General features: G+C 49.7%; 1 protein-coding gene across 1 annotated transcript; it reads right to left on the reverse strand.

Annotated features, from left to right (window-relative positions):
* Window positions 1-2,937: 2,937 nt before the first annotated feature.
* Window positions 2,938-19,790, reverse strand: ZW10 (zw10 kinetochore protein). The gene is made up of 16 exons (XM_070952632.1): window positions 19,669-19,790; window positions 18,005-18,139; window positions 17,066-17,167; window positions 16,879-16,956; window positions 16,033-16,192; window positions 14,932-15,075; window positions 14,272-14,463; window positions 13,586-13,758; window positions 12,371-12,553; window positions 11,226-11,464; window positions 9,988-10,059; window positions 9,087-9,244; window positions 7,271-7,401; window positions 5,761-5,892; window positions 4,105-4,307; window positions 2,938-3,571 (listed from the first exon to the last, which is right to left on the reverse strand). The coding sequence occupies exons 1-16, from the start codon at window positions 19,783-19,785 to the stop codon at window positions 3,451-3,453; spliced, it is 2,340 nt and encodes a 779-aa protein (XP_070808733.1). The 5' UTR covers window positions 19,786-19,790; the 3' UTR covers window positions 2,938-3,450.
* Between the last annotated feature and the right edge of the window lie 345 nt (window positions 19,791-20,135).

The following is a 20,135-nucleotide window of genomic DNA, read 5'->3' on the forward strand; positions in this document are numbered from 1 at the left end:
ATTCAGCGGGCTTCTTGCAGAAAGAATTGAAATCACTGCCTGGTTGCCTTCCAGAGGCACTAGTGACCAAGAAGGAACGATGGATTTGTCCATTAGCTCTGGAGAATCTAGAACTCAGGGCCAGGAAAACTGTCCTGCTTCCTTTATTGTCCTTCTGGCAACTTCTAAGCATGGAAGAACCCAGCATGCCCCTTCTAAGATTTCAAGAAATGGCAACAGCTGCTGAATGAAATGCAAGCAAAGTTCACGCAACTCTAAAGTGAGACTCTCTGAGAAAAAGACGCCAGTTTGGGGGGAGGTTTCCACATTGGCAGCGAAAGTTCAACTTTGGGGTTCCTGGGAGTAACTCCGTGCAAGGATGTGACTCTGTTTGCAGATGCTTCAAGAAGCAGCAAAGTCCACAACGGAGAAGAAAAGGGCCAGTTATCAAAAGACCTCCGTACTTTTCGTCGGGCCCTGAAAACACATCTATTTCATCTAGCTGGGCTGGCTTGATCCCATCCTTTCGGTTTTAATTTGAAATTGGTTTAAATTGAGGGCCGAAATTATTTAATGTCTTTTAAATTGTTTTTTAAATTTTATATGTTATGTTTTATCTCGGCTGTTCACCGCCCTGAGTCCTGTGGGAGAAGGGCGGTATAAAAATCAAATCAAATAAAAATAAATAAATAAAATGGCTTCACACCAAAGCAGTCCAGCAAATAAGAATACCGTTTGTCACTCAGACCACAGGACTTGGAGACACCCAATTGCAGCAGGATTTTGAGAAGTGTAGAAAACAGCAAGCAAATTTATCCAAGGAGTACAGCAAGATTCCAATTGGGGGTTCAATTGGGGAGGAGAGGGAGAAGGCTGAAGCATGCAGAAGGCAAGTGAGAAGACTTTTTTTCCGGCCAGTACTTTAGCTCCACCGCCCCACTTGGTCCCTCAACACCTTTCAAATGCCTGAAGTTAAGCAGGAGCAACACGGGGCCACCCTCCAGGCTCTGCCCAGGGCAGCCAATTAACCCTGGGACCCCAGATCCCTGCCCGGGGATTGCCTCAGTGCCCCCAATTAACGGCTGCAAGGGGAACAAGTTGCCAAACGAGACTGCCTTCCGGTCTCATCCTCAAGGGCCTTGCAATGTCCCATTTCACCTCGCAGGCATGCGGTGACCCTGCTGAGCTCAAAATCGATGCCACCCTGCAAAAAGCTGCCCGCCCTCTCCTCCTGCTCCTTCGAGAGACTTGCTGGGTTAGTAGAGTTTAAGTTGCTGGGGCGTCACCAGGAAATCCGGAGTCTGTGGCAAGACCGAGGGCTCTCCGAAACTTTACCTGCGCTTAACAACTGCTGTGCCCACTGCAACAGCTCACAGACTACGGCCGGTGATTAATTGGCACAACAACACGCCCAGGGCGGCAGAGGCAGGAGGAATAAACGTGGGACGGAGCGTTTGAGGAAATGAAAAAGAGAGCTGCGTGAGAGAGCAGGATTTTCTCTGGGTTTCAGGATAATTAAGGAAGGAGGAAGAGATTAGCAAGGCCAACAAGATGGTTCATAATCTGAAAGGAGGGTGGTGGGGGGGTGAGAAGAGGCAAAGGGGGCTCTGAAAGCTGGTTTTCTCTGGGACTCCTTCCGTAAGATGCCCGCGTGGGAAACAGCAAAGTGGAAGGAACTCTGAGCACAAAGGAAGGGGGGGGGGAAGGTTCGTCACCAGCAACCTTGCCAACTTTAAGACCTGTGGACTTCGTCTCCCAGAATTCCCCGGCCAGCGTGGTTGGCTAGGAAATTCTGGGAATGGATGTCCATAGGCCTTAAAGTTGCCAAGGTTGGACAAAACACGGTAAGTGAAAGATGCAGATTGGTGATCAAAAGCAATTAAGCCCAAATCCTAAAGTTAAAACAGCAGCTCCTCAGATTTATCCATGAGGGCAAGCAGGCTGGAAAACAAGGAACAAATTAATCCACCTCTGAAGGTAATACAGGAGCATGCAAGAGGCTACATGGCTGAAATCATATCCTCAAAATATCCCCCCCCCCAAATAGTTAATCCAAGCACTTCCCCCACCCCTAATTTCCGCCATTCCCTTAAAACTTTCCTTTTTCAACAAGACGGGCTGGCCTAACAAATCCTTTTAAATGATTTTAAATTCGTTTGCCTTTTTAAATTTTGGGCCAAATTGAGATATTTCCTTTTAATCTGTTCTTAATCTATGTATTATGTATTTACGTGTTTTTACTTGGCTGTACACCGCCCTGAGTCCCTAGGGAGAAGGGCGGTATATAAATCTAAAGTAAAATAAAACAAAATAATTTGAGCATTTCTTTTAATCAGGGCAGGGAGTGGCTTCTATTCTGTGCAGGCAGCACTTTCATTTTAAATGCGAAACAAACTCAAACCAGAGAGGGGCATCGCACCCAAAGCACTATTTGCCCTTTCAAATGCTGGACCTGGGGAGGGTTTTATGAGATGCCCTCAGATTCTACACATGAAGGGACAGGGGGGAAAAAAAGATGCTCGCCAATAAGACAAGAATGTTTACAAACTGCCAATATGCAGGGATTTGACCAGGGAGAGATCTGGCATGGAGGAAAATGCACCAACAGGCATCTGGGCAGGTGCTGGGCATCAAGAAATGGGACATAAGGCTCACCCTTGTTGCTTGACCAACCAGGCTGCTGCAGTCCCCATGCCAGACGCTGGTTCAGCGAAGACCGACTTCCATGGGAGCAGAATTCCTGAAATCCCAGAGGATTCTCCCACGAGAAAAGGCTCAGGGGTGCTCGGGGAACAGGAAGCGGGGCAGCCAATGGGGGGAAGAGGGGGGGGGCAGGACCAGCCACCCCCCGTCCCTTTTTCCCTTCTTTTAAATCCAGTCACTACAATCTCCCCCCCACCTTCCTCCTCCCCATCCCAACACCAGAGAGTAAAGGAAGAGGCCGGTAAAATCAAGGCCGCTTTGGCACTTTTAAGAGCCTTGAAAAGGCTTCTGCTGGAAAGTTGATTTATTTCCCCCCCCCCTTCAAGTCAGGTGTGCTTTAGAAGCCACTTGCAAAAGAGAAGCGGTAAGGTGCGCGAGAAGAGAGGCTCCCTTGGGAAGAAGCTGCATAGATGCCGTTTCTTCACGCCCGGCTTTTGAGGTGCCGCTGCCCAGAGGTCCAGCAAGCCAACTGGGCTCGGCCAAACGGAGGAAGCAGGGTCGTGTCCAAGATCTGGACCAGCTGGGATCTTCTTTGGGCAGAAGGACGAGTCAGTGGATCACATGTCCTGCTGGGAAAGTCGTTTCCTGAGGTCCAGAGACGGTGGGCTACTGGATGGGCTTCGAAATGACCACGGGACAGCTCCAGGAATCTCTGGACGCATCGGGCCCAGGCAGAACCCCAAGAAGGGGAAGGGGAGACCGGGGAAGGAGCAGCCTCAGCTGCAGGGAGTGCGGCAGGGCCAGGATGGTCTTTCCGAGGGGCAGACGCTACTTGATGGCGGCCAAGGCAGCTGCCCTGCGCTCCGTGTTCTGGAACAAGGCTCGGATGAGGGTCTTCACCTCGCTGGGGGAGAACTCCGCGGCCAGGGGCCCTTTGCTGCCCGCCCACCTTCGGAGGAGAAAGCAAAGGAGAAAGTTGGGGTTTCAGAAGGCAGGAGGAAGGGAAAGGGAGGAGAGAAGGACAAGGGGCTTGGCAAGGCAGTTTTTTAGCACCCCTTCCTACAGTCTGGTTGATTAGGACAGGGGTCTCCAACCTTGGCAACTTTAAGACTTGTGGACTTCAACTCCCAGAATTCCTCAGCCAGCAAAGAATCCAATATACCAAAGCAGCACGGAACTGTTACCACTTTACTTGTCCAACTGCTTTGCCTAAGATCAGGAGTCAGCAACTATAGCAACTTTACCCCCTGTGGACTCCAAATTCCAGGATGGCTGGTCCAGGAATTCTGGGAGTTGAAGTCCACAGGGGGAAAAGTTGCCAGAGCTAGCTGCCCACTCCTGCCCTCGATTAAACTTTCTGACTGGGAGGGGGCCCAGGGCAGATGGAGAAGCCCCACCATCTTTGCTTCCTCAGGGTTCTGATTCTTTCCCCACCCCCCACCCCCACATGCAACTGGACGGAGGAACAGGTGAGACTCCCACCTGTCCACGATTTCTTGCAGATTGGCCTGCAAGACCAACATGAGCTCCTGGAACATCATCCATCTGGGCACGTAGACTGGCACCTCCTCCTGGAAGTGCCGATTCTCCTTTTCTTCCGGAAGGGGCACGAAGACCCGGGGGCCCTCGTCCACCACGGTCTTGCACAGGGCGTGCAACCGGTCGGCGTTCTCCGCGGAGATGTCCTGCAAGGGGAGAGAGAGTGGCCAAGGGAGGAGGAGGAGAGGATGACCTACCCCCCCCCCACAAGGCCTTCCAGGGTGGGCTTCTCTTCCGCCCCATCACTGACAGCCGCGTTCCCGTAGGATCGAATGGACAGAAAAGTGCCCCAAGCAGAGGGATGAAGCGGGAACGGCTTCCAAATGTACAGGAACTTAAGTCCTTTCGTGGACTCAGCTCCTACAAAACAGGTAGTCCTCAACTTACAACCCTAAGAGAGCCTGCGGGTTATGGTCACAGGTTGCGATAGTTGTAAATCATGTCATCCTGTGATCCAATTGATTTTTATGATATTTTTTGTTTTGCAGGAGTTCACTAGCAGGCACAAGTCTTGCCTTGCCTTTAAGACTTGCCACAAGTCTTAAAGCTGGCAGGCCCTGAGGTGCTTCTCTCATCCCCGTCCCCAATGGGCTCTTCTTAACCATGCTGGGAAACCCACATTGCAGCCCTCCGGTCCAGAAGGGATCCAGGCGAGCTTTAACTCACGACTGGCCTCTTCGGCTGCTGCTGCTTCAAAAAGCAAGCCAGTCACATCCTGCGACTTAATTAAAACCAACCACCTTCTTTGCCAAACACACTTTTATTCCGATAAAAAAAAAAAAAAGCATTCTTTTAAAAGCAGCACAGCTCTCCCAGTGAATCTAGGAAGCTGTTCTGTCCCAGCTACGGACCCCAAAGAAGGCAGAACACACAAAGCCCAAATCAAAAAAACAATAATAACTCCATTCTGAGGCACAGTATTTCAAATAAACCGTAATCATACTGTGGTTGGCAGAATGCCCAGAAGCAATTTGCAGGAAAACTGACACGAGAGAAACAAGAGCCGAATCAAAACGTTTCTGGAATCAAGACGTGAAGGAATATGAACAAAGTTGTTCCCTGCAAATTGCTTCAGTCAGCGTTCCTCCTTAAATAGGCTAAGGGAGTGGCCAATTAGCCCCAAGCCTTACTCTCGAGGAGACCTCCTCCTGAGGAGCTATTCCTGCCTTTTGGCAGCTCTGCGCGCCCGTGCATCGAGAAGAGGCTCCTCCTCTTCTTCCTCTTCACTTAAGGGAGCTTCTGGAGGTTCTGAAGGCCCTGGCTGAATCCCCGCCTCTCGCACCACATCTTCTCCAGCCTCCTCATTGTCTGCCTCGAGCGCCAGCTGCACAGGCTGCTGGAGCAGCACACCAGCCTCCTTGCTGTCGGAATCAGCTACTAACTGCACAGGCCGCTGACGGGCCACAACAGAAGCACAATCCCAGGGGCCATCTGTGGAGGGAGACCCTCCGTGGCTCTAGGTGGGCAAACATTTGGATCTGGTGTGCCACTACGTCAAGAAGCAGAGCTGGACCTCCAGAAATGTGTTTGCGTGGAGACTCCTTCACTCACTTACTCACAGACACACTCACACATAACCGTGTCGTGCTCAGTCCTCACCTCCAGAGCAATGATCCTGCTGATGATTTCCACAAGGGCCGTGTTCAGCAGCGTTCCCATGGCCCGGCAGTAGATGTTGACCGGTAGAACATCCTGCCAGATTTTGCCAAGCCTCTTCAGTTGGTGCAGAACCTGGAAGGAAGTGAAACGGCCCTTTTAGCCTCCGCGAGGAGCAGAAGCGGTCAGGGAGAGAACCGACTGCTTTGTGGGCAGAGCCGGAGAAGCGAATAAATCCTGGAAAGTGGAAGAGCGAGGATGGTAGAACCTCCCCTCCCCTCTCTCGTCAGGCAAGGAGTCAGTGGAAAATCCGTGGAAAAACGAACTGACAGCAGGTTCAGGAGGAGGAGGTGGGGGTGGAATCTCCTGCTAGACTGGAAGGAGGCGTTAAGCGGGGACCAAGTTTGGAGTCCTTGCGCTGCAGAAAGCAGCAGAGGCCTGATCTCCCCCAGCATCCCTGGAGCCTCATCTGACTGTTCCCAAAGTTAAGAATGCAGTCTCAGTCTGTTAAGACTCTTGTAACATTGGTGAGTACAGGGAGTCCTCAACGTACGACCACAATTTGAGTCCAAACTTTATGTTGCTAAGTGAGAAATTTGTTAAGTGAGTTTTGCTGGATCGGGCGACTTTTCTCTCCGCGTTCGTTAAGGGAATGACTGCAGTTCATCCATTAGTAACACGCTTGTTAACTGAATTGGGTTTCCCCGTGGACTTTGCTTGTCAGAAGGTCACAAACGGGGACCCAAGGGGCACTGTGACCTGTCAGCGTCTCACCGCTGGCATAGAGAGGAGAGAGATAAGCCCTGAACTTTTGCCTGCTAAATCCCTTTGAAGCTGGGTCGTCGTGGAAATGAAGGGAGGAGGGACATTCTTGTGAAATGACGAGACAAGAAGTCAGTAGAATGACTTGGAAGATAGCCAATGAGAAGCAGATATTTGGGGATCGGAAAGGGAGGGATTGGGGGGCAAAAGGTCAGTCTTGTCCGCATCGAGTCATGATCCAGTTGCTGTGCTCAAATAAAGAGAAGATTTCCTTAAAGATTGGCAGTTTGGAAATTCATTTATTTTGAGATAGCATCGAAGTCTGACACGACCGACATAAACACAAGTTCTGTTGTCAAGCATCCAAATGTAAATCGCGTGACCAAGGGGATGTGGCATTGGTCATTAAGTGTGAAAAATAGTCATTTTTTTCCCCCAGTGCCCTTGTAACTTTGAACTGTCACTAAATGGTCTGCTGTAACTCAAGGACTGCCTGTATTAACTTGCGCCTAGCGGAAAGAAAGGTCTTTTTGTATATAATGCGCCATTCACATACAAGCACTCACTTGTATGCAGGAGCAGGATGCTGCAGGGAGGGACCGCATGAGGTGGGGGGGGGGAGAGAGAGAGAGAGAGGGAGGGAGGGAGGGAGGGTGTTACGTTCAGGGTCTATTTAGGACCAGTGAGAGACCTGATGGAATCCGGGGGTCTAGTTTTCCAGGTTCCGCCGAGCGCCCACCCCATTCCTGACCTGACGGACAGCTCTGTTGGCTGCAGAGTAGTTGTCCTCATCGTCCAGGTTGGAGAAATTCCTCGAGATGGAGAGTCTCTCCAGAAGCTCCTCCTTTTGAACCCGCATCTGGGCAAGGAAACACTTTGTTCCTGGGGAGAAGAAGAAATCAATGGCCCGGGTTTCAGGGGCGGGGGGGAGAGAGGAGAGGAGAAAAATCTTGGTAGGGAACCCAACAACCACTCCAGTCATCATCATCATCATCATCATTTTGGCAAAACAGGTATTTTACTGCTGGGGAATTTTTTATTTTTATGGCTCAGAGAAAAGTAGCTGTCAACCCTGAAAGTTGGCCTAACTGTGGCCATCTGTAGCCTTTCCTATGAGGGTTTAGTCTTCACATTGCTTCAGGGCTGACACAGCCTGGAGCTGAGGGGCAGGGAGGGAGAGGGGTGTAGAGATAGCTGGGGTGGCTGTAGCCAAAATAAGTTCTTTCCCCTGGGAATCAAGGACATTTCTGCAGGTGTTTGGAAGGAGGAGACTGAGGTCACCTAGCAACTGGGCTGTATGCTGATTGGATCACATGACTGCTGGGGAGAGGGAAGAGACAAGCTTTTGTTTTAATTAAAACTGGTGGGAACTTAAGAGCTGGTTTTCCACCAAGCTTGTGCCAATATGATATACCGTGTTTCCCCAAAAATAAGACCCTGCCTTATATTTTTTTGAACCCTGAAATAAGCGCTTGGCCTTATTGTCATGCACTCAAAAGCCCGATTGAGCTTATTATCAGGGAATGTCATATTTGGGGGGAAACAGGGTATCTATCTATCTATCTATCTATCTATCTATCTATCTATCTATCTATCTATCTATCTGTTATCTATATCTATCTATCTATCAGCTACCTATCTGCTATCTCTCTATCAGTTATCTATCTATCTATCTATCTATCTATCTATCTATCTATCTATCTATCTATCTATCTATCATGTTTCCCCGAAAATAAGACCCTGTCTTATATTTTTTTGAACCCTGAAATAAGCGGTTGGCCTTATTGCCATGCGCTCAAAAGCCTGATTAGGCTTATTATCAGGGGATGTCTTATTTTGGGGGGGGAAACAGGGTATCTCAATAAAATGTTCTTTGAGAAATATGCCTGCCTCTGAGTTCTTATTGCTGGGGATGTATTACTTGGAACCTTGACAGTAACTTTAGTTTCTTTTCTCTTTTCTTGCACCTTTTCCCATTAGATTTGACTTCCTATATAAAATTCTCCATAAATATTAATTTAGAAAAGAGGGAAGGCCGTTTGCATTCTGGGATGGTTCACCCAGAAATACCCCCCAAAGGACTCTCAACAGAAAAACTTCTGTGAAGTGAGACCCCTCCCCTTTCTGGGAAACAGCCTAAAATCTGAACTGTGTTCACCAGGGATAGACTCAGGAGAAGCAACCAACACGTTTGGTACTGATGAAGTACATTTTAATGAGGAGCCTGGTTTAGCTCAACAGACAGAAGCACTGTAATTTAACACCAGCTGTCTGCAATTAAAGTAAGATCGAATCTCGCCAGGCTCAAGGTTGACTCAGCCTTCCATCCTTTCTAAGGTAGGTAAAATGAGGACCCAGTTTGTGGGGGCAATAAGATGACTTTGTATAAATATACAAAAGTATGAAGGCTATTGCTTAACGCATTGTAAGCCGCCCTGAGTCTCCGGAGAAGGGCGGCATATAAATCAAATTAAAAAAAAAAAAATGCAGTGCTACACTGGGAAACCGTCTAGCTTGAGAGGCAGAGGATCTACTACTCAAAGGCCCCACAAAACTCCCAGACTCACCCAGTTTCCTGAACCCGGGCACCAAGTCAACGAAGGTGGCTGTCCCGTCACTCAGCCGACTCCTGAACTGGTGGCCCATGGTCAGGAGGTGATGGGCGATGTACATGCAGTTGTTATGGTGAATGGCAGCCAGCTGGGGAAGCTTCTGAAGGTTTTCCCTGGGGGTGGGGGTGGGGGTGGGGAGATGAAGAAGAGAGGAGGGTCCTTAGAGAACGTGGAGAGGTCTCCGCACATGTGGTGCCGTTTTCCTCCAGGTTACAACAGTTCACTGAATACGCTTTTGAGAAGTTATAAAGTCCTCCGTGTTTTAAAGCAGGGGTCTCCAACCTTGGCAACTTTTAAGCCTGGCGGACTTCAACTCCCAGAATTCCCCAGCCAGCTTGGGAGTTGAAGTCCGCCAGGCTTAAAAATTGCCAAGGGTTTTAAAGGGTTAGAAAGTTCTTAGTGCTTTAATGTAACTCCACAAATTTAAAAGGAGAACGCAATAGAGGTAGTCCTCTTCTAATGACCTGTTGCTTAGTGACTGTTTGACCCTTGGACCCTCCCAAAGGCTACTTATGACCTGGTTTTAAGAGTTTGGATGGCTGCACAACCCCGTTTTTTGCCGGTTTCTGGTCTTTGGGGCCACTTTCTGGCAAAAACATCCATAGGAATAAATGGATCTGCTTAACAGCCGTGGCCATGTTCGCTTAATGACCGCCGCACAAAAGAAGTCATAAAATCGGGTCTAGTTATGTGAGTGCCTCGACTTATGACTGCCAGGACTTCTGATGGGAAATTCCAGGCTCCGTTACAGTCGTTAAGTCAAGGACAGCCCGTAATTCAACAGGTTAAGTCAGAGCTTTGCCTAGCACCCCTCTGGCTTGGGCTGATTTCCCCCTCAAGGACGGCCGTCACTCACTTATGATACATGGGCACCACGTCGCAGAAGAGATGGAAGATGTTCCGCACCAGGTAGAAGAGCTGGATGCAGCTGCCAAAGAAGAGGAGAGAGGAACTGCATCACATCTGCTTTTCCAGACCCCAAAAAGGGGGATTTGCCGGCTGTCTTAAGCAAGCCTGGAAGGTCCTCGCTTGAGGAAATGCAGGGCAGCCGGCCTTCACACCCCCAGGAACACAACACCAAGACGGTTAAGAAGCAAACCATCGATTGTTTTTTTGTTTTGTTCGTAGGCTTTTATGTGCATATTCTTTCTAGCCAGGTTTTACCTACGTAAAAGATGCAGAACATCTTAGCTTACGTAGGTAAAACCTGGCTAGAAAGAATATGCATATATATATATATATATATGTAGGTCTTTGGTTATTCGGGTTTTCTCCCGGGAAAATTGGAGGTTTCTTGGCAACGTTTCGAAGAAGTCTCATTCGTCATCTTCAGGCTGGTATTTTCAGCTTCGTGCTTCTAGGAGCAATGTGACAATGTGCTTCTAGGAGCAATGCAACATTGCTCCTAGAAGCACAAAGCCGAGAACAACAGCCTGAAGATGACGAATGAGACTTCGTCGAAACGTTGCCAAGAAACCTCCAATTTTACGCGGGAGAAAACCCGAATAACCAAAGACCTACGTACAAACACCCGCGAAAACGGGTCAATATACTTTATATACAATAGTAATAATCATACTACCCATGTTTCCCTGAAAGACCCTGTCTTATATTTTTTTTGAACCCTGAAATAAGAGCTTGGCCTTATTTTCGGGAAAGTCTTATTATTTTGGGGCACAGAGCAAGATGGGGGCCCCTCTTGCCGTCTTACCTGATTTCCAGCTCTGCGTTTAAATATTTTCGGGGAGGGCTTATTTTCAGGGGGGAGGTTTATCTTAGCGCATGCGCTCAAAAGCCTGATTGGGCTTATTATGAAGGGATGTCTTATTTTCTGGGAAACAGGGTATTTAGATATACATAATCATAATCTTTCAACTTCTAACATTTGTGTATACGCTGTAATTATAATATATTCTATTATACGTCAGTATACATAATACTATTTGCCCAGTTTCTTTTTTTTCCCTAACTCTTAATAAAATAACCACTATATTAAGAAACATTCTACATCTATCCATCGTCTCTTGCCCTTTTTAACATTTCAACTCTTATTGAGAGGTGTTGGGACCTCAACTGTGAACAGCCGTCACTCACCATTGGTCGGTGCTGCCAGAGGCCTCCTGGAGCGTCTGATAGGCCAAAGCCATCAATCTCTGGACCGAGTCGCTGATGCGGCAGGTGGGGAAAGAAAAGGTGTGGCGGCTCAGCTTGGTCTTGTTCTCCAAGTTAGTCACCTGCTTGAGAAGTAGCTCGGGCCCTTCCGGCACCTTTGACTGGTCCCCGGCTCCGGAGGTAGGCAGGGTGGGGAGAGTTACCATAGAGTCTGGGGTGACCTGGGGAAGGAAAGGAAGGTTCCGTTGGTTTGGTTCCGGGTCAGTTTCTTAAACGTGGAGGCCCCCCCCCCCACGTCCCCCCCCCCACCCAAGGAATCAGAATGTTTTGCGGGCAATTTGAGGGCTGGCAGATGCCAAAGGCAGAACTGCAGCCGGTTCTTCTCTCTCCCAATCTCGGTAACTACCGTATTTTTCGGGGTATAAGACGCACTGGAGTATAAGATGCACCTTAGATTTTGGGGAGGAAAATAAAAAGCTGATTGGTGGGTGGATCGGCCTCCCGGAATACCCCCAATCAGCTGTTTCCAGAGGCGAATTTTAGCAACAGGTTCCTTGGTTGTGAGCTCTCTGCCTTGCTTTTCTTTTTACTTTTTTTTCTGCCTCTGAAACTTCTGAAACTCTGTTTCAGAAAAAACTTTTTTTCCTGCCTCTGAAAGCCTCCGAAACAGAGCTACAGAAAAAAAGCCTCTGAAGCTCTGTTTGGAGGCTTTTTTTTTTTTTTGAAGCTTCGTTTCTGATGCTTTTTTTCAGCCTCTGAAACCTCCATTTGAGAAGCTGGGCAGGGCTACATTCGGAGTATAAGACACACCCAGATTTCCACCCTCTTTTTTGGGGGGGAAAAGGTGCGTCTTATATTCTGAAAAATACAGTACCTGCCACCAGGTAATACACCCTGGAAACAGGTGGGCCAAGTGGATCACTTTGAGAATACTTCTTGCTTAAAACAGATCTTAATTTGACAAGGACTCTCTCTCTCTCACACACACACACACACACACACACACACACACACACACACACAGAGAAGCCTGACTTACACACCAAGTACCTTTTCCAAGACAGACGCGAACAAGAGAAAAAGGGTATCCGGTTGCTTTAAGTGAACCAATACCCATGCTCCACTACCTTCACGGTGTTGTGTATTTCTGAGGTCATCAGGTTTCTGGCTGCCACGATGACATCTTGGCATTTCTTGTTGGCAAAATGGCAGTTAACATTGCGGGCATAGGTCAACAGGTCCACGGAATCCTCCGGAAGGAACTTCATGTCCTTTAAGGCTTTTTCAAAGTCTTCTGTTGCGTTAATAACCTGGGGTGAGATTGGGGGAGGGGGGGAGGCATAGGAAGGAGGTCAGTCCATCCCGAGATCAGCCAATATACCGTATTTTTCAGAGTATAAGACACGCCTTAGTTTTTGGGGAGGGAAATAAGAAAAAAGCTGATTTGGCGGGTTGATGGCCTCCCGAAATACCCCCAATCAGCTGTTCTCAGAGGTGAATTTTAGCCACAGGTTCCTTGGTTGTGAGCTCTGAGCCTTGCATTATTTTCAGCCCCTGAAACCTCCCTTTAAGAGGCTTTTTTCAGCTTCTGAAACCTCCGTTTCAGAGGCTGTGGGGGCTACACTCGGTGTATAAGATGTACCCAAATTTTCACCCTCTTCTAGGGAGGAAAAAGGTGCGTCTTATACTCTGAAAAATACGGTAGGTGGATTTATACTCCCGTCCCCCCTAAAACAGGCAGGCTGCAGCGATATTCAGCTATCCAGCCCCACAAAGCCCTTCAGTGTTGCCGAGAATTCTTCAGCCGGCTCGCTTTTTGAAAAGGCTACGGGTAGTCCTCGACTTACGACCGCAACGGAGTCTGTTGTTAAGTGAGACACTTGTTAAGTGGGTTTTGCCCCCATTTTACGACCTTTCTAGCCACAGCTGCGACGGGAATCACCGCAGTTTGGTAAGTTAGTAACCCGGTTCTTAAGAGAACCTGGCTTATCCCCGGGACTTGGCTTGTCCGAAGGTCGCAAAAGGGGAATCACGGGACCTGGGGGACACTGCAACCGTCATAAACGTGACGTCAGTTGCCAAGCCGCGTGAATTCTGATCACGTGACCATGGCGAGGCCGCAAAGGTTGTTAACTTGAAAAACGGTGCTGTTGTAACTGAACGGACACCCAATGAAGTAAGTCGGGACTACCTGTATTAAGAAAAAGCATGTGCTAAAAAGCATAATTTCAGAATTTCACTTCGGTCTCCTGGGCAAACCTCCTGCCCCCTCCTCCCTAATTTAAGAAGCAGCCCAGAGAGAGATGGAAGGTCCCAGAGGTCAAAGGTCGCAGCACCCCCACCTCCGTGTACTGTGCAAGCTGGCTGCTGTTGCTGGGGATGGAGTGCACCAAGCAGTCGCAAATGAGGCAGTCGGACATCTTCTTCCAAATCACGTTGCCCAGCACCTCGGCCAAAACAGGCCTGGGGTCGGTCTCCTCCCCTTCCTCTCCCTCGCGACGGCCAAGCGGGGTGTCTGGAGAAGGGAGAATACTCTGTGTGTCAGCGTTGCAACGCTGGCATAGAGAGAGAGAGCAGAGGACAGCGAAAGATAAACTCTGAAACTTTTGCCTGCGAAATCCCTTTGAAGCTTGGTTGTCGTGGAGATCAGGGGAGGGGGGCACATTCCTGAGAAATGACGGGGAAAAGGAGTCTGAAGAATGACTTGGAAGACAGCCAATGAGAAGCAGAGACTTGGGGGTCGGAAAGGGAGGGATTGGGAGGCAAAAGGTCAGTCTTGTCCGTGCGGAGTCATGATCCGGTGGCTGAGCTCAATTAAAGAAAGATTTCCTTAAAGATTGGCAGTTTGGATATTCATTTAATTTTGAGACAGTACTGCAGTCTGACACTGTGGTTCCTTCTGCAACCTTCACCCGACGGGGACCCCCTGGGAGCCAATGGGCAACGGGAGCAGAAGCCCCTGGGGTCCGTTTCCTACGGCCCCTGCCTCAAAGGCTTCTCCCAAGCCCAAGCGGGATGAGGACCTTACCCATCAGGTGTTGGTGGAGGACTTTGAACACCGATTTGAGCTTCGCAAACACTTCCAAGGGGGACGGATGGCCCAGGCTGGAGCCCACGGACTCAAATTTGAGTGCGACGCCATTGGGTGGCTCTTCCATCGAGAGCCGCAAGGAGGGGCAACAGATCAAAGGCTGGAGGACGTGCTTCAGCAGTAACTGTCCTGGCGAGAGGGAGAGGGAAAGGAAGGGCAGTGAGCAAGGGCTCGAAGGATATGGCAGTGTGGCAGCCCTTTCCCAACGCGGCCTGTGGCCATCTTCTCTTGCCCTGTCCTCGCTCTGCTCAAGGGGAGGGGGGCAATTCCCACAAGAACAGCCTGTGGAGGAAGACAAAGAGGGGCCGTGGGAGGGGGGAGGAGAAACAGGCTTCCCTTTGGACCAGACGAAAAGGAATTTTAAAGCACAGCTGCATTATTTTATTTATTTATTTATTTTATTTATTGGTTCGATTTATATGCCACCCTTCTCTGGAGACTCAGGGCAGTTTACAATTTGTTAATAGCCTTCATACTTTTTGTATATACCTGCGCCAAATTTATAACATCTGGGCGCCAAGTCAGAAGCTGAACCTCTTTCGCACTCAGGAAGCTTCTCCTGCTGCTGCTGCCGCCGGAGGAGGAAGAAGGACTTACCAAAATGCTTGAACTTCATCTCCAGTTCCCCCAGGATGGCAAAAGCCTGCAGGACCGTTGAAACTCCTGGGTCTGTGGCCGCATCTTCCGTGGACAGGCACAGGTGCAACTCTGTTTGGGTAGCCGCCTCTAGGCAGCTGAGTTCTAGGGAAAGGAAGGTAGAGCACCAGCCGGGTTACAGCGAACCATGGTTCCAAAGCGGCAAAAGGAGCTGAAAAAAACGGCAAGCTGGCCTCTCCCTCCAGTCTCTAGTCATCCCAAGCAAGGAGCTATGGCACATATTCCCCACCCCACCCCACCCCAGCAGTCAATTACCATATTTTTCAGAGTGTAAGACACACCTACCTTTTTTGGTGAGGAAAAGAAGAAAAAGAAATCTCCCTCTGCCTCTGAGCAATTTTGCCTCGTTGCAGCAAACAGCCTGCATTACTTTCATTTTCAGTATAGCTTGATTAGCACAAGGGAAAAAAAATCTGCTCCCAGCAATTTATCTCTTTGCAGCAAGCAGCAGAGGCCCTGCGCAAAACAGCTGAGAGCAAACCAGCTGAGAGTCGGGAGGCCGATCCAATCAACTTGTGCCAATTAGCCTGTGCAGAAGCTGAAAGGAGCTGTTTTTTCTTGCTGTTTGCTTGCAAGGAGGTAAACTGCTGGGAGGGTGGGAACGGGGCTACATTCGGTGTATAAGACGCAACTAAATTTTCAGCCCCTTTTAGGGGTTGGGGGAAAGGTGCGTCTTATACTCCGAAAAATACGGTAGTTCCTTTACTTTATTGATTATCCCATGGGCCATATCAAAGCGCAGAGTTCCAATCACACAAATTATTACTAAAATCCAATAAAAACAATTTAAAATGAGATTGCAATAAAATACAATAAAATTATACACCTATACCCCCCACCCCCACCCCCGGTCTTTAGGCCACCCCAGAAACAGCAAGTCTCAAATCAGAATTGCTCAGTGACAGGGTAGGAAATGACTTCAGGGGTCTAGCAACCTTGGCCGCTTTAAGACTTGTGGACTTCAACTCCCAGGATTCCCCAGCCAGCCCCTTGACCCCTCAGCAGGAACGCAGAGCGGGCCCAACCGAACAGCCTCTTCACCTTGTGTCTGGGGAAGCTTCCACACCACCATTCGCTGCCACTCCTGATCCAAAATATACAGAATGTTTTGGGTCTGTATGGTGAGCTCCCGGCCGAGCGCCTTCAGAATCTTCAGCTCAAAGCCCCGACGGGACTCCATGGTTTTCAGGCTTCTCCGGGCCTGGCAGGAAACGGGAAAAGGTTGCATAAGTCACACAAAACCTGCCATGAGCTAAGCCATTCCACTTTCAAGGAGCCTGGAAGCTACGCGATGTCAGCGCTCCAAATCCTGCACCCAGTGAAAGCAGAACTCTGAGGCAGGTAGATTCCTCGAAGGACCATTTATTGGATATACCATATTGGCACAACTGGTGAAAGCCGACTCTGAAAGTTCCCGCAGCTTTCATCTAATTAAAAAATGAAAGTTCCTCCCCCCCGCCTCAGGTCATTGGTCACATTGTCCAATAGTGTTGCTGGCTGGTTGCTTGGTTACTTCTCTCCTCCTTTCCCAGCCACCTGTTGGAATGACCTTGGTTCCCACAGGACAAACTTTTTGTTTTGACTGCAAAAGCCCAGTTAACTATGTCTTAATTTACCTGGGACCAGAGTATTTAATATATTTTAATTGGTTTTTAACGTTTGTATTATATGTATTTTTATCTTTCGCTGTTCACTGCCCTGAGTCCCTCGGGAGTAGGGCGGTATATAAATTTAACAAACAAACAAACAAATAAATAAACTATTCCCCCCTACTTGTCTCTGTTACCTTGTGGCAACCCTGAAGCCACAAAGATGGCCTCGGCCAGGCCCGCTTCAGGGTTGACACCCAACGAGGGACATAAAGAGGCGTCCATCCCCAAGAACTACCTTGTTTAGGTGGCCGGCTGCTGACGTGTACTTCTTCAGCGGCAACAAGGTACCGAACTGTTTGAGAGCGGTGTCAAACTGAAGGCAAAGGGAGCAGAAAAGGGGAAGGCTGATAACTCAAGAGCCAGCCTCAAATCAAGATGGTCCCAAAACAGGCAGGGGAGCTGAGATTCCCCCTCCGTCTTACCTCCTGGAGCTGCTTCAACACGCTCAGAACGAGCATCTCCCTCTCCAGCTGCTGCTTCAGGTCAGCAAAGTCTGCGATGGCCACGTTGAGGTCTTGCTGGACCTGAGGAAACCCCATTAAATCCCTTTGGTTTACAAAAAAGAACCTCCCTCAGTAGGCAAGGAGAGATTTCTGCCTGGTTTTAGGAGGCACATACAACGTGACAGTCAGAAAGGCTTAGAGGAGAGGTCTTCAAACTTGGCAGCTTTAAGACTTGTGGACTTCAACTCCCAGAATTCTCCAGCCAGCTATGCTTAAAGTCTTAAAGCTGCCAAGCTATGCTGGCTGGAGGTGTGAAATCTACACATGTTAGAAGTTGCCAAGGTTCAGAAACTCTCCCTGAATGTATAAATGGCTGGTCACCCATGCCATCGGATCTCATTCCAACCTGCCTTACGAATATAAATCGGAATATAATAATTTAATTAGACTACGACCACAGGTGTCCTCTAAGGTTACTTTAAGAGGGACAATCCTGAGATACCAGCTGTCATCCGCAAGAAAGTGGAAAAGTGAAATGGAAGGAAGATCTGGAGCTCCGGTCTCCCAAACTTGGCGACTCTAAGACAGAATTCTGGGAGTTGAAGTCCACAAGTCTTAAAGCTGCCAAGTCTGAAGACCTCTGGGCTAGAGGGAGGGAGGAATGGAGCACTTCCATACCCTAATTATTTATTCATTCATTCATTCGATTTATATGGCTGCCCATCTCAAAATAATGGCTCTGGCGAATCTATATTTTAAAAAAATATAAACAGCAGGAAAAACCAAAAACAGCAGCCAGGGTAAAAATACCTTTCTCAGTAACTATGAATACAATGCATGACCGGGCTCAGCACCCCCCATCCTCTGCCCTCTCTATGGGACTTCTTTAGCCAAGGCAAGTTCCTCCACGGTCCTCACCTCATTCTCGATCCTGGATCTCAGTTGATCGATGCCGACCGAGAGCTCCTCCACTTGGCTCTCCAGGTCCTTGGCGCTCTGCACGCTGGGCAGGAACTCCACATACCTTTGGTTGATCATGCTGCAAACCTCCTCCTGGAAAGTGGTGGTGGGGGGGGGTGCAGAGGAGGAAGTGACCAGGAGGACGCCAAGATTAACATCAGACTATCAATCAAATAAACAATCCCCCCCCAATGCCAAACAAGCCAACAGTAAACAGCCAAACCAAAGAACCTCTAAGACCACCCAACTATCACTGACAGGGCAAACTCTTTGAATATAAATTTAGAGCAAACTCCTCTCCTTCGAAGCACTGATGATGTTCCCTATTTGGGCCATGAAACGTCTGCAAGAAAACAAGCAAGCTCAGAGAGTATCAAAGATCCCATAGTTGTCCTCCTCCCCGCAACTCCCCCTCCTCCTCTCCACAAACCCCACACTCCCTTCTAGCACTGAGGATACCTACCCAACCAGCTCAGAGAGCAATAAGCACCCCACAGTCATCTTCCTCCTCCTCCCTGCAACCCACTCCCCCTTCTAGCACTGATGATATTCCCTAGGTGGGTCCTGAGACATATGCAAGGAAACCACCCGACTCAGAAAGCAATAAGGACGCCATAGTCATCTTCCTCCTCCTCCTCCCGCCCTGCAACCCTCCCTCCCTACTAGCACTGATTGGGTCATGAGACGCTTGCAAGGAAACCACGCAGCTCAGAGCACAATAAGGACTCCATAGTCATCTTCCTCCTCCTCTCCTTTCTCATCCTCCTCCTCCCCCCTAGTGCTGAAGTTACCTACTCTGGGTAATGAGATGCCTGCAAAGAAACCCAACCAGGCTCAGAGAGCACCAAGGACCCCTTAGTCCTTTTCCTCCTCCTTTCCACAAATTCCCTCTCCCTACTAGCACTGAAGATGTTCCCTAGTTGGGTCATGAAACGTCTGCAAGAAAACCACCAAGCTCAAAGAGCACCAAGGTCCCCTCAGTCAGTCCGTCCATCCTTCCTTCCTCCTCCTCCTCCTCTTCTTCTCCCTCCTCCTCCCCTCCCTTATAGCACTGAAGATGTTCCCTAGTTGGGTAATGAGACACCTGCAAGGAAACCCAACCAGGCTCAGAGAGCAGCAAGGACCTCACAGTCCTCCCTCCTCCTCCTCCCTCTCTTCTTCCCCCTTTTCTTGTCCCCCCACTCCCTTCTAGCACTGATGATGTTCCCTAGCTGGGTCACGAAACGTCTGCAAGAAAACCACCAAGCTCAGAGACCACCAAGGAACCCACAATCCTCCTCTTCTTCCCCCCCACTCTTGTAGCACTGATGATGTTCCCTAGTTGGGTAATGAGACGCCTGCAAGGAAACCCAACCAGGCTCAGAGAGCAACAAGCACCTATTGCAGTCATCTTGGAGCCTTTAGCCCCGCCCCACACGGCTGCTCCTCCCCTTTTTTTCCTGCTGCCCACCCTGGGCCAGAGAGGGGGAGGGGCTTACCTGGGCCACGCCCCCTTCGGCGAGGGCGCTCCCCCACGTCCCCTTCGCCGAAGGGGGCGTGGCCCACGTAAGCCCCTCCCCCTCTCTGGGCGCTGCCTTTTTTTTTTTTTTTTTCCCCTCCTCCCTTCCCCCTCTCCTGCGCACCTTGAGCTCCTCAGCCCGGCTGGAGAGGCGGGCGAGGCGGCCGCTCAGGCCCTCCTTCTCCGGGCGCCCCGAGCAAGCCAGCACGGCCTCCACCAGCGACGAGCCGCGCGCCGCCATTCCGCCGCCCGTCGCGCCGCGCGGGGCCTGACGGGAAAGCGCCGCGCCTCTCCCGCCCAGCGCCGCCGACTACCGTTCCCGGCGTGCCTTTCGCCGGCCATTTTTTTTTTCTCTCTCTCTCTCTCCCCCCCTCCCACGTTTACCATAGAGCCGCGCTGGGGATAGAGAAGGCCTGTTTATTGGCCTTTCCCCCGCCCAATCGTGGCGCTGGCTCTCCGCCTTGGGACCACAAAGGTGAAGGCCTAGAGGGGCTTGGGAGGTAGGTCTTGGGTTGTTGCACCCCTGCAGGTGGAGGGCGGAACAGAGAGATCTTCATTCTCTTGTTATCTGTGCATGATGCGTGTCTGAAT

Source organism: Pituophis catenifer, unplaced genomic scaffold, assembly GCF_029215685.1.
Source record: "Pituophis catenifer annectens isolate HBS135680 unplaced genomic scaffold, rPitCat1.0.hap2 SCAF_12, whole genome shotgun sequence".
Classification (NCBI taxonomy): Eukaryota; Metazoa; Chordata; class Lepidosauria; order Squamata; family Colubridae; genus Pituophis; species Pituophis catenifer.

Bases quoted from the DNA above. Each gene is read 5' to 3' on its own strand.
- ZW10 (XM_070952632.1), bottom strand. From the start codon at position 19,785: ATGGCGGCGCGCGGCTCGTCGCTGGTGGAGGCCGTGCTGGCTTGCTCG. The intron at 14,464-14,931 runs GTAAGTCCTTCT...CCCTCTCGCCAG, and splicing joins GATGAAGTTCAAGCATTTTG to GACAGTTACTGCTGAAGCAC. The intron at 11,465-12,370 runs GTAGTGGAGCAT...TTCCTTCCCCAG, and splicing joins AAATACACAACACCGTGAAG to GTCACCCCAGACTCTATGGT.